The sequence below is a fragment of the Barbus barbus genome, assembly GCF_936440315.1.
Source record: "Barbus barbus genome assembly, chromosome: 47".
NCBI classification, from domain to species: domain Eukaryota; kingdom Metazoa; phylum Chordata; class Actinopteri; order Cypriniformes; family Cyprinidae; genus Barbus; species Barbus barbus.
The window spans coordinates 16,166,341-16,179,980 of NC_136725.1; the positions used below are offsets into that span (position 1 = coordinate 16,166,341).

A 13,640-nucleotide genomic window follows, 5' to 3' on the forward strand; every position below is an offset into this window, starting at 1 on the left:
CATATATGTGATGCACTTTAATTTTCCATCAAATATAAAAGTGTGCAAATATAAAACTGTGCAAACACTATACAAAAGGGAAATGACAAGGCAGCTTTATCAACTTAATACAAAATTAAAGGTAAAACCTGAAAAAGGTGTTGGCGTTGGATTGCTACGGAAGATTTCGTTTTTATACAGATGCATTGATGCTAACAACAACAACAATACAGAATCACATTCAAAAGACCCAGAGTTCAACAGCAGTTTAAAGACATCGCGATTAAGAGGCTGTCTGTTCCAGACAGTGATGAAAAGATAAAGTGGTCTCAGGAATGAGCCAGTGGCTTGAACATGAGGGTACATGGGATATAGCCCTCCCCCCATACATCTACCTACACCTGTGATCCTCCTGAGGGCACGTTCCCATGGAACAAGCCATATGGGTCTATAAATGCACATCTCTATTTGAGTGAACCATTTTAATTATATAATTGTCCTCAAAGCATTGCCATTTCTGTTTAAATTATAGCTTTGAAGTGCAATATTAAGCTGACAGGGTAAGCTTATTTTAAAAATAATATGCTACAATATAAATGTCTAAACAATTATGGGGTTGCTTGCACGACATCAATCACCACCGCACTCTGATAACAAGAAAAAGAAAACGATGAAATCAAAGACATACATCAAAAACAAGTGAAGTACAATATCCAGGCTCTATCTACAGTACCTATATATACACATAAATGCATTTCCAATCACAAAATAACTCTGTTATTAAGGAGGAAAGCCAATGAGATCCCAACCCTTGGAGGAAATATACTGTATGTCAATATTCCAATAAATGAGTACTTACAATATGTACATAAAATCCCAATGGATAACAAGTCCAGCATCTGTCAGTTTTTGAATGAAAAAAAGAGGGATAAGGTGTCTATGAGCATATTTACAAGGGTTCCTGAAGTCCATGAGGTCAAACCCCACTAGGACCCTCAACAAAGAGCTGATTCACACAGAGAGTCTACAGGGATCAGTGTGTCATCAGTGTTTCTGTGGGTGGTGAGTTTCAGAACGACTACTTTCCTCTGGAGTGTTGTTGGAGTGAGAGGATTCGGACTCTCTGGCTCCGATTCCGATGTGTAGTCTAGTGAATGTTCTCCGATGGGCTGTGGAGACAGCGGTGCTGCATCGGCTCCGCTTTCGAGCAAGACGCAGATGGCGTCTTTGTAGCCACCGCGTACAGCCAGGTGAAGTGGAGTGAATCCATTCCGGTCTTGAGTGTTGGCGACATCGGGGCAGCTCTGCAGAAGCTCTTTGAGGACCTCGTAGTAGCCGCTCTCGGCAGCCAGATGACATGCCGTGCGAAGGCCGTGGTTGGCGATCTCAGGGTCAGCACCCTCCACCAGAAGCATTTTTACCGTCGGTAGGTGGCCTTTCTGCGCAGCCAGGTGCAAAGCGGTGCTGCCGTTGGCCGTCCGGCTGTGGATATCGGTGCCGTGTTTCACAAGCAACCTTGAAGTGCTGGTGTGGCCAGTTTCTGCAGCCACGTGAAGCGGAGTGTGGAGGCCGTCAGAGGTGAGATGCACGTTAGCGCCGAGCTCCACCAAGATCCGTGCCACCCGGTACTGGCCCCTTTGAGACGCCAGATGGAGCGGAGTGCGCCCATCCAATGTCTGGCCATCGACATTGGCACCTGCCTGCTTAACCAGGAGCTTCACAATTCCCAAATGGCCTTTCCAGGCAGCCAGATGTAGCGCCGTCCAGTCATCTTTACCTTTCACATGGACGTCAGCTCCACGACTTAGCAAGACCCTCACCACGTTCTCCTGTCCATGGTGGCAGGCGATATGGGTTGGCGTACGTCCCTGAGCATCTATTTCATTAATGGAAGCACAGCGGTCTAGGAGTAAACGGGTCAGGGCCTCGTCGCCGTTCTGGGCTGCGAAGTGTAGAGGTGTGTACTGGTCCTCGTCCTTGGCGTTGACATTTGTTGTTTTGCGGCTCAGGAGAATCTCAGACACTCCCTTCATTCGCTTTTCGGCGGCCAGGTGGAGGGGTGTGGCTCCATGAATATTGGGCAAATTAGGGTTGCAGTTACTAAGTAGCAGAAACTTAACCGCTTCTTCATTGGCCAGACTCACTGCGAAGTGGAGTAGGTTGCTGCCACCCTCCAAGAGCAAATCAACATCTTGTGGTTGGAGGATCTTCATTAGCTTGGCAATGTCCTCAGTGCGAATGGCTTCACAAAGCTTCTTCTTCTGTATCTCACTGGAGTCTAAGTAGTACGTAAACACAATGAAGGATAATAAAAATGAGTCTAAAGAATTTTATGGCACACTGATTAGACTTTCACCATTATCAGATTCATCAAGTTTTTGCTCAGCATATCTCTGACGATCAATAATGTTTGCAAAATCACAAAATGAAAACCAAAACCAAAACCAAATCAAAAACAAATAACAAAAACAAACAAAACTGAAACAAAAAAAACAAAGCAAAGCAAAAACAAAAATAACAAAATAAAACAAAACCAAACATCTAAAAAGAAAAAGAAAATAACAAAAACACAAAAAAAGAAAAACAAACAGCAACACAAAACAAAACAAAAATAAAATAAAATAAAATACGCTTATGTATATTATTCGAAAAAATGCAAGATGCTACTACAGCTTTTCTCTTACCATTCACAGCATTTTCTTTTTCAAAGGACAATGTAATTGAGCCTTGGGATGAGAAAGCCGAGTCCACGGAGGAGATGCCTGACAGTCTCTTGCTGGTGTTGTCTTCGCTCTCAAGGGACTCTTCTTTGACATTGCTAAAACTGCGAGACAAGCCAGAGTCAATCTGACACAGCAGCTCAGACAGGCTGTAGTCTTTCTCAGGTAACATGGCTGACTTTGGCCTAACCGGCTTTTGGTTGTTAGTCTGTATGTGAAGAAAAGTAGAACAGATTCTTTGTAAAAGAACATTTCATCAACAATGAAGATTAGCAACAGTGTTTTCATATTAAACAATAGAGGGAGCCACATGAATTATGCATGAATAAATCACTGACTGTGGATGCAAAAAGTTAATTCAAATATGTAACATTTTGACAAATGAAGAACAGTATATTCTTCCTAAAATAAACAGTTTTATATGCTCACACAGAAAATAACAAAGGGGTTCTGTTAAAGCAATGCAGTTTGGTGGCATTCTCTGTCTCTGATGAAAGACTGTCATCTTTGTAAAACATTTACACTATGTACTTAAAACTAACAAATACCAAAGAGTTGCCTAATAACTGAGGGACAGGAAGTCTAAACCTTATTGGAGGTCAATCTAAATGACTCATATGAACATAACTTGCTGGAAACTTTACTGGAAAGCTGCTTTACGTAGTACACAGCATGACAATGGAAAAAAATTGTTTAAATTTATGCACAGCGATATTACCTGTTCACTGGAGGCTGGGGCAGGGCAAGGGGAACTGTCTGGTTCTGAAGAAACAGAAGCTCTGGACTCGTCATGAGGTTTGGTGCACAACTCCTCAGCCTCTGAAGTGATCTCTGTAGGAGAAAGCAAACAATGTTTCAATGAACATTGATAGTGAACTTTTTTTTTTTTATGGAAAGTCTGGTATACCTCTTTATAGAAATACTTCCTGAAATTACAAAACCTATTCAGTATTTTAAAAAATGTACCGCAGAACAGGAATGGCACATTGTGTCATGGCAATTTATTGGTCTGGTTGCCTGGGACATTCTGTCACATCACTGTTGCAATGCAACTCTGGTTCCTGTGACTCAGCAGGTTCATTACTGGTGTGATTGAAGTGAGAGACACTCACCTTGAAAACTGGGTCTGGCTTCAGGGGAATGTGCCCAGCATTTCTGCATAAGGGACAGGAATCCTGAGCAGGCCTGAGGACGACTGCGAGGAATAATGCTGAGATCTGGACGAACGCCCTTCACCACCTTCACCATTACGTGCAGGATGTTATTCTCTCCTATGAAACAGACAGAGCAAGTAAATAACATTAGTACATTTGCCACACAACAGAAAATAAGATTGAGTTTCCAAATTAAACCGAGTGAAACACACAAGTCATATTTCACTCAAAACATGTCTGTTTAGCTGTGCATTTACGGAATGGGCACCGTTACATCCGAACTGGTAGCACTGTATTTTATGTATCACCCCGTTTTATTCTTTACTGTTTTAATTCATTCAAATGTAAAATTGAATTCTTTGCTTTTATTGTTCTGATTATTATAATTATTTTTATGTAGAGCACTTTAAATTACCATTTTGTGTGAAATGTGCTATATAAATAAACTTCCCTTGCCTTCACCACAAAAATAAACAGGGGGGAAAAACTGATTTTGTATTACTAAAAAATAAAACTCTAAAGTGTTTCTAGTACATTTCCCTTAAATTCTCATTTTTAGTAGATCTGAAATGTTTACTTCTTTTATCATTTTATATTATTGTAATGTTTGACACAATGTGTTTTTTGTAAGTAAAACGATCATAAATTAAGAGAAATACAACTAATTCTACAGTGATGTGTAAGTACTACCATTTAAATAATATGTTGTTATTTTTATACTAATATACCATACTAATAAACCTGGAGTGAGGGATTAATTAGTTTTTTTTAATTTAAAAATAGACTTTATTTTCTCTAGCAATTTTTAAATAATTTGTTTGTTATGCGACATGGAAAAAATATCAACAAGATCCTGAATATACTGTTTTCATTAGACTAGTAAAAAGAAATCAACACTTCTCTCAGATGCCGCTAATTTCATATCCTGTGATTTCAACCTTCATTGTAAATCAGGATATTTTTTATGTTCCTTTTGGAAAGGGTTGTTTGGCAGCCAAATGATTTCATTCACTGGTACCAAACACAACAATTCTGCCTTTATTGGCAAAACTTTTTTTGTTTCATTCTTTCACGCTGAATTCTTTTAACTGCTGGTTACTTTATAAACAAACAAAAACAAAACAAAAAAATCATTTTCTCTTCCCTTCTAGATTTACCTGGAAATCACAACCAGATAAACACACAGACACTCCCTCACGGAGAGCCAGTCAGATTGAAATGAATGCCAAAAATCCATATTTACGGGATCTGATGCCGTAAAGATAAACAATAGGAAGCATTCCACACACTCTCAATACCAAGAAAACCTTTGAGAGACTGATTTTACTATGTCTTACCTTGATATGGCTTCTTCTGACTGAGGATTCCCCAGATAACAATCGAAAAACTGTTGACAACATTGACTTAATCATTAATAGTTGGTTTAGACAAACAGAAGCTCGTATTTCAGTTACAGTTTACACAATGACAGCAATCCAAAATGGCTGACCTGTACACGTCGTGTTTAGTGTCAGAGATTCTGTCTTTTTCTATGATTCTCTCTGGAGGAAGGTAGGCGATGGTGCCACAAAACCCATCACGGCTAATATCGTCGTTCCTGGCAAAGCCGTTCCACCTCGCCAGGCCGAAGTCAGAAATCTAAAACGAAGAACACAAAGAATTCGGCTTAGTCTTTAGACTTCACATTTTAAATCAAATTAGATCCGATTAGGTTTTATGTAAGTGTTATTTACTGTGATTTTTCCAGAAAGTCGCCTACAGGTGCTCTGTTAGGCGGGGAAGCCGTGATTTTTCTGTAAATGTGTGCACGAATATGTAGGCGTGTGTGTGCCAGCCCTTCATTAACACTGCCTAGCTTTAGCTTGTTCAGACTGGTCCAGGATGCGTGTTTACATCTAGTCTTTTCAATCCGACACGACGATTCCCACCCATCCCTCGTGACACCTGCTCACTCATCTATGGGAAGGCTGGATATAAATGGGATAAAGCATGGGAAAGCTTTTCAACCCTCAGGGAATTTTCTGGAAAGGTATGTGGGGACCGTGAAAAGAAAATGATAGGTGTGCCCTCCCCCCCGTCACTTTTGAAATCCTTACGAATTTTCCCGCACAGATGATCTGACACGACCAAGATTAAAACTGTTGTTCAGTCATCAACGCAGGATTAGGATTAAAATCCTTCATGCTGACAGGATGTTTTGATGAAAATGAAACTGAAAATGTAGCTGTTTATTCTTTCAGGGAAATTTGATCCAAACATCATAATCGTTTCCTTTAAGATAATTTATAACCTTTTAAAACAGTGTTTCCCAAATTGGAGTTTGTAAAAATGTAAGGGGTTCATAGATGAAAATCTACTAACAAAATGTAAAATTAAAATAAAACATTTTAAAAAACATTAAAAAGAGTAAATATTTAATTTGTTTACCTGCATGTGAGCATTAATCAACATTCGTGAAATGTGATCATGCATATGTGTTGTAAAAAGGTGTTCATCTTAACCCTTAATAAATAAATAAATAAATAAAGTCCAAATAAATAAATTAATATTGATGCATTTAATGAATTAACTGTATTAATTTGAACTGTTTTGGGGTGTTTAGACGTTTTTCTTTTTTTATGTGTGTTTCACAGAAGAGAGAAAGTCATACAGGTTTGGAAAAATATAAAGGTTTGTATTTGTGTCTGCTTTTGCATTATGCATCCTATGTAATTGACAGACGTAAAAATCCAGACAAGAAAACTTAAAGGTGTTTTTTTTTTTTTTGTAATCGCTGCATCAAAGTGTGTGATTCATTGCCTACTGTGATCGATGAGCATGAGCAATAAGGTCACCACCTTTACAGTAGAGGAGTCAAGGCCTTGTCATGACCAGACGTGGCTCGCTCCAGCTCACCTTGATGTGGTAGTGCGCGTCCAGCAGGATGTTGGCAGGTTTAAGGTCGAGATGAAGGAGGGGAGGGTTCATGCAGTGCAGGAAGTTCATCCCCACCGCCGTCTCGTGGATGATACGGAAACGCAGCTCCCAGGGCAGCGGCTCCGAGACCAGCAGAGTTTCTAGAGAGCCCGTCTCCATGTATTCCATCACCAGTCCCTGAGGATCGCTGCAGATGCCGTATACGGGGAGGATGTAGCGGAACTTAGCCGCCTCCATCTTTTTGGCCTCCTCTAAAAGTTCAGCACGCTCCCTAAATGACAAAAAACAAATCAGCTCTAAGTCACACCTGTCGTGGAATGTAAATGTCATTTATTTTGTAAGGAATGTCTTAACATGGGAGGGATCCAGCTGGATTTTAGCTGGATAACACACCCCATTAATTAAAAAGATCATGAAGAAATCACAGCAAGACACTTTAATACAAACAAGGGAAGGTGCTAAAACCCGTTGGACCTGAGCACAAGCTGACTCATTGATATTATCTGGAGGCATTTTATGAACAATAACACAATGTTTTTTAGCTATGGGCTAAATTTCCTTTATGAAATATAGACAGGGCATTTGAAACAAATAGGTTTTTCACAATATTATTTACCCGACATCATATTTTATCAGTCTTAAACACTGATAGATATGGGGTTGTATGAATGGCTCTTTTGTACTTTGTTATTACACAACTCTTTTTATTAGTAAGTCAGACAGAAGTCAGACATGATGGTCATATACTTTTAAAAAGAATTTACATAGGACATGAGTTTACAATCTGTTTGCTTAGTTAACAGCACCAGCCATGTAACTAAAAAAAAACAAGCACAGACATTACACAAAATCTTGCAATGTCAGTAAGTCTGTGAATTGCTTTATCACTTAATCAGTTTAGTGATTCTTTTATTACTCATATGACATCAATGCTTATGCAAAAGTGGCCATGTAGGCTATATCTCCGTTAATTTTAGCATGTGCTAAATAAATTAATCAATTAATTAAAATGTAATAAAGAACATAAATAAATACTAGCATTTGCAACGAAAACTAGTTTTAATAAAGCTGAGGGATATATATATATATATATATATATATATATATATATATATATATATACACACACACATAATTACAATAAAATGTAAATAAAATGCATTCAAAAACAAACAAAAAAACAATAAACAAGTAAATAATTTAATTTTAATATACTTACTGTTCGTATAGAAAATAAAAAAAATGCACAGGGAAACCAAAACTCTTAATAAATTAAAAATACCTTATTTTTAAAGCTGCAGTCCGTACGTTTTTTTGGTTAAAAATTATCCAAATTCAATCTTTGAGCAAGTAAATAACCAGCCAGTGTTCAAAACTATCGCCTTACTTTAGCCTGATTCACAACGGTTAGCTTATAATAATGTTTTCTAATTTGAGTGGTACGGGTAGGTTTTCGCGGGAAATTCGAGCATGGCACTGCGTCATTACGTCATGTCTGTTTTCCCGGCTAGTAGGCTATCGCATGTGCGGATCCTGCAGGTGGCGACTCATTTATAGCCTTTTCTCACAGCAGCTAGAATAATTAAATGTCAAAAAATCATTTTGATGGCGGATTGTAATCCAGAAAGGATTATATGAAACACATGTGAATGAAATTCAATTATATTCCAGTTTTAAATGTGCTTCTGATTACAGATAGCCTGGGATTACACAAGATTTGTTTTTTAAAGACAACCAGTTCGAAGGGAGCATAGATTGCTTTTTGGGTTAAAATAATTTCTTAACATGAAATTCGAATGGTATGACAATTAGATTAGACTGTGCAGAAGTTGAAATCTACACGTTAATACACACTATATACGCATAGTCAAGCAATGCTGATGTTGTTAACATTAATAATTTGAGAATAAAGTATAACAATAATAATAATTTGCACGGTTTGATGTGATATGAGCTAACCGATCTATAGATTTAATCACCATTGGTAGCGCAATTTATGGTAATACTTTTTTCCTCAGTTGGTCAGAACAAATGTGGCAGACTTGTTACTTACTTGTTCAGATGACAATATACGTGAAAATTCTTATTTGGGTCATATATTCCAAGACATAGGCTAGAATCTGTGATTACTAGGTACAGGATTCACACCGGTGTGGTGACTGACAGCTACACATACTCCTCAAAACATTAGAGTCATTCGCGCTGGAGCCGTGCCTGAGTACAACCCCACACAATGAAGATAATTCCGCAAGAAACTGCAATTCCAGGTTTTCAAACAGAGATGGCGACAAAGAGGCAAAACTTACGGACTGCAGCTTTAAATAAAATATATTAAAATATATATAAAAATAATTATTTTTAAACACATTTAAGGGTATTTTTAAATGTATTAAGAGTTTTGCTTTTCATGCGTATTTTTGTATTTATTTTTATATGAATACATTTCATATATATGCATATACATTTTCTTATACTTTGTTCACAATTTTTTTTTTTTTAATACACAGGGACAGCAAAACTCTTAATAAATTAAAAATACTCTCAAATGTATTTAAAAACAAACAATAAATTAACAATTAATTTCCTTTTCATAATGCTGACATTTTCTAGTTCAAATAGTTAAAGGAAAATTGAGGGAAAGCATACCTTTTAAAAAATAAATAAAATAAACAATCAATTGGAAAATGATTTCATATTAATATACCTAATGTTCACACAGAAAATCCATTTAGAAATACACTTAGAAACTAAAAAAGCATTTGCTTTAAAATGGCTGAGGGAAAGCATGACTAAAACAAAACAAATAAATATATTAAAAAAGTAGTGAATAATGTCATTTTAATGCACATAGTGTTGATATAAATTGGCTTTAAGCTAGGAAAACATAATTCCTAATAAAGTGTGGTAGGAAACAGTTGTGCAGTTCTAACAAGGATGGATAAGTAGTAGTGACATACTGCCAAGTATGGTGACCCATACTCGGAATTCGTGCTCTGCATTTAACCCATCCAACGTGCACACACACAGCAGTGAACACACACACACCGTGAACACACACCCGGAGCAGTGGGCAGCCATTTATGCTGCGGCGCCCGGGGAGCAGTTGGGGGTTCGGTGCCTTGCTCAAGGGCACCTCAGTCGTGGTATTGAGGGTGGAGAGAGCGCTGGACATTTGAGAGCGCCCCCCACCTACAATTCCTGCCAGCCCGAGACTCGAACCCGCAACCTTTGGATTACGAGTCCGACTCTCTAACCATTAGGCCACAACTTGTGGGAGGTAAGGAGTGAGAAGATTAATAGGAAGTGCGGAGGTAAACGTTTAAAACGATCCACTCTACTGCCTTACACTGTTCTGTTCTGCCACCCTTTTAAGCTCAACAAAAGCCGTTCTTTTCTTAAAAAATAAAAAAAGAACTGATCCAGTTCGACCGGTTCGGCAACTCTGCTAAAGCGGAGGCCTGATGGAGCACAGGAGGACAAAGCCTGCTTTTAAGTCTGTGCCCTGTTTAGATGGGGGAGGCAAATTAGAATTCTTGTACCCTCAGATCTCAGGTGCTGATAACCTGTTGTGGTGGTGAGGGTCACATGGAACATCTATCAGATTCTTTTGTTTTTTTTCCTCCCCGAGCTTAGTGACGCAAAGTGACATCCGCATGAAGATTTCAAAAGCAGGTTTTGCAGGAAGACATGCTAGATTACAGCTGATGCCACCTTGATAACCATGCCTGATCAAATCTTCCAGCATTAACAACCTGTTGATGCATCTCAAAATAATTCTCATATAACATATCAAAGTGCTACATCAACAGTGACTCAAGACCCCAGCGTCATCCACAGCAGACTTACGCAACTCTGGAACATAATAAGTCATTTAAAATAAATTTAAAAGACTTGATATGAAGTGCAATTAGGACAAATGGAAAATGTAATATACATTAATGTAGTTGTTCATAATTAAAATATTAGGGGAATGCATGTATCTGCATATACATACACACTCTGGCATTCAAAAGTGTGTGGTCAGTTAGATTTTTTATTTCTTTTTCAAAGAAATTAATACATTGATATATTAAATGATTTAAAAACTGACAGGGAAGACTTGAATATTTTTACAAAAAAACTGTTTCCAATAAATGCTGTTCTTTCTATTCATCAGAGAATCCTGAGATGGTTTACACATAAATATTACGCTGCACAAGTGTTTTCAACAATGTTTATAATAAGAAATATTTCTTGAGCAACAAATCAGCATATCAGAATGATTTCCGAACGTTCATGTGACACTGAAGAGTAATGGCTGCAGAAAATTCAGCTTTGCCATCCCAGGAATAAATTACATTTTAGAATAGATTCAAATGGAAAAAAGCTCTTTTTTTTAATTGTAGTATTTAAAAATAACTGATTTTACTGCATTTTCATTCAATAAATGCAGCCAAAAACATTTAAACACTTTTATAAATATACACATGATTGAGTGTTCAATTTTTAAATCACAGTATAAATAAGCGGCCCCATTTACCAAAATTCACTGTAAATAAATAAATGTATAAATTCTAATAATAATAATAAAATATGAATACTGTATATGTATTTTATCCTATATAAATATAACCAGACGTAAAATGTTATGCGTGTGACTGCAACATCTGTGTGCATACCAAAGCTCTGGGTAATTCTTATGTATGGAAGGTTACTGGGAAACAAAGCTCACATACAGCCACTCCTTATCATGTCAAGACAGTTAAAGTGGAAAATGTATGTAGTGTAAATTAAAGTCTTTAGACAGATGTTGAGCCATATTCATGGTGTCTTAATGTGTTTGTATGTATATTTGGTGAGGCGGGGGTCATAATCATAGCTCGAGGCAGTATATTATTGCAGTTTCCTGACACAACACGTTGAGGGGCAGCGTCTTTTTGCATGCCAGCATAACAAATGTTAATGTGAACAGAATAAACACTTAATGGCATGAACATTCACACTGCCTAAAATACATGCACATGGACAAAAATGGTTTTAGGAATACTGTATATAATTATTGATTTATATAATATAAATAAACAAACCAAAGGATATCAATTCATATCAAAATAAACTGATGTTAAAGCATATCTCCAGTTCGATATAATTAAACTACGGATTTCATATCACAAAAACACACTTCACTTGCCCTTCAGATGATTGTGGTTAACTCATTCACACACACCTACTTTAAACACGCTTCCAAGAAGTCTAAAATCGTAAAACACTCAAAAAATGAACTTACTTTTCATCTGAATGAAGGCTAGGAGGGCACTTGATCGCCAACCATGTTTTCCATTGCATATGTCGTACTTTGTACACCTGTCCGAAGCCGCCGGAGCCAATCTTTTCCCAACTCCCAAACTCTGAAGAGTCAAAAGTTTTCAGAAGTCCCATAATCCCTGGGGAATTTTCTGGGACGTCCATTTTTCAAGCTGTTTGATACGATCCGGTGCAATCTGGATTGTCTTTTTCACATAAAAAGGTTTTCCGTCAGACAAGCAGGTTGTGAATGGTTCCTTGTTTTTTTTTTCTGTCTGTACAGACGGCTTCAGTCTGTCCCTACCCCTCTGTTCAGGTGAGGGGTGGGAGGAGCCTAATGACATCATTTCCTGAGCCTGGAACACACAGAGTGGCAAAGAATCAATTGGCCAATCTAGTCCTATGACACATATATACCTGTTTATAAGCTAAAGGGCATTGGTAACACCCGTAAAGCACTGTTTCAACTTCACTGCATCTAATATAGTGCTAGAAGTTACAAACTTCTCAACTTTCTGCTCATGAAGCCTGGGAACTGTATTTGACATGGTTATCCAAGCTTAAGGAATGCTGGTTATCACCCAACACCTTTATAACCTGAGATCACAAGAATGTTAAAATCGTCTCTTAACCCCCTGGAGAAATATACAAGTTCACTAGGATTACTCAACAATGTCCTGGTTATGTGATACAGCTAAAATGAGTCGTGTGGAATGTAAAAAATCATTGAACCTATTCATAGATGAGTTTATATTAGCCAGAGGTTCAAGCATGCGTGAACTCAATTTACGTTAATCTACACATAATAGCTTCAAGGTAACATTAACTCGTTTTACACTGACCTGATTGAATTTACATCCACCAGACCTTCAAAAATCACCGTGCAAAGCAATTTTCTCATGCAGGGCTCACAAAAAAAGTGAGTCACTGCATACTTTTTTGATTCATTATAACTCAATGGATTATTTATAAGTAAGGTAATTAATCTTAAATAAATGGTAAATCTTTCCCTTCAGGTTTTTAAAAAGCCATGTAGGTGGTATTTCTGCCATTTTTAACCCGTGGGAATGTTTGCCTTATTATTTGCCTATTGTATCATATTTGATACATGAATTTGTAAAAGGCAAAATCTACTACATGCCTTCTGTCATCTGATTGATAGTCCATAGCCTACTTTTTAGTAAGAAAAATGCCTTTTAGTATAATTCTACACATATCCTCATTCTTTTTTCTATTAAATGATTTTCATACATCTATCAATCTCAATCATCATGGTATTGCATTTTAACAGAGCCTCGATCATAAAACTTACTATCTTATTATTGAGAGTGACAACTGTTGATATTTATATGAATGTTATATAAGTAGTATATAGTAAATCGCTTTGATTTTTGGGAATTTCCATTTTACTTTTTGGCATTTCTGCATCAAATAGCATATTTTTGGGCCTCTGACTAAAACTGAGGTAGCCTATATGAGCTCCATATCTCACTGTATCATAATATGTGAGCCGTAAAAACCTGATGTATTAAATATGATACAAAACACATACGCAAACTTGAAATGCATTATTTTTTTCTGACTGTTA

At 37.3% G+C, this 13,640-nt stretch overlaps 1 protein-coding gene across 2 annotated transcripts in view; it reads right to left on the reverse strand.

The window, feature by feature from the left end:
* The window catches only part of LOC306866038 (receptor-interacting serine/threonine-protein kinase 4-like), a 14,558-nt gene continuing 918 nt past the window's right edge, over positions 1 to 13,640 (reverse strand). For both annotated transcript variants that reach the window (XM_079410996.1, XM_079410997.1), the window contains 8 exons: positions 12,036 to 12,408; positions 6,749 to 7,040; positions 5,343 to 5,491; positions 5,191 to 5,240; positions 3,812 to 3,970; positions 3,418 to 3,530; positions 2,664 to 2,907; positions 1 to 2,257 (listed from right to left, as the gene is read on the reverse strand). In XM_079410996.1, the coding sequence (XP_079267122.1) occupies positions 975 to 2,257; positions 2,664 to 2,907; positions 3,418 to 3,530; positions 3,812 to 3,970; positions 5,191 to 5,240; positions 5,343 to 5,491; positions 6,749 to 7,040; positions 12,036 to 12,217 (2,472 nt within the window). In that variant the 5' untranslated portion in view covers positions 12,218 to 12,408 and the 3' untranslated portion in view covers positions 1 to 974. The remainder of the gene's footprint in view (positions 2,258 to 2,663; positions 2,908 to 3,417; positions 3,531 to 3,811; positions 3,971 to 5,190; positions 5,241 to 5,342; positions 5,492 to 6,748; positions 7,041 to 12,035; positions 12,409 to 13,640) is intronic.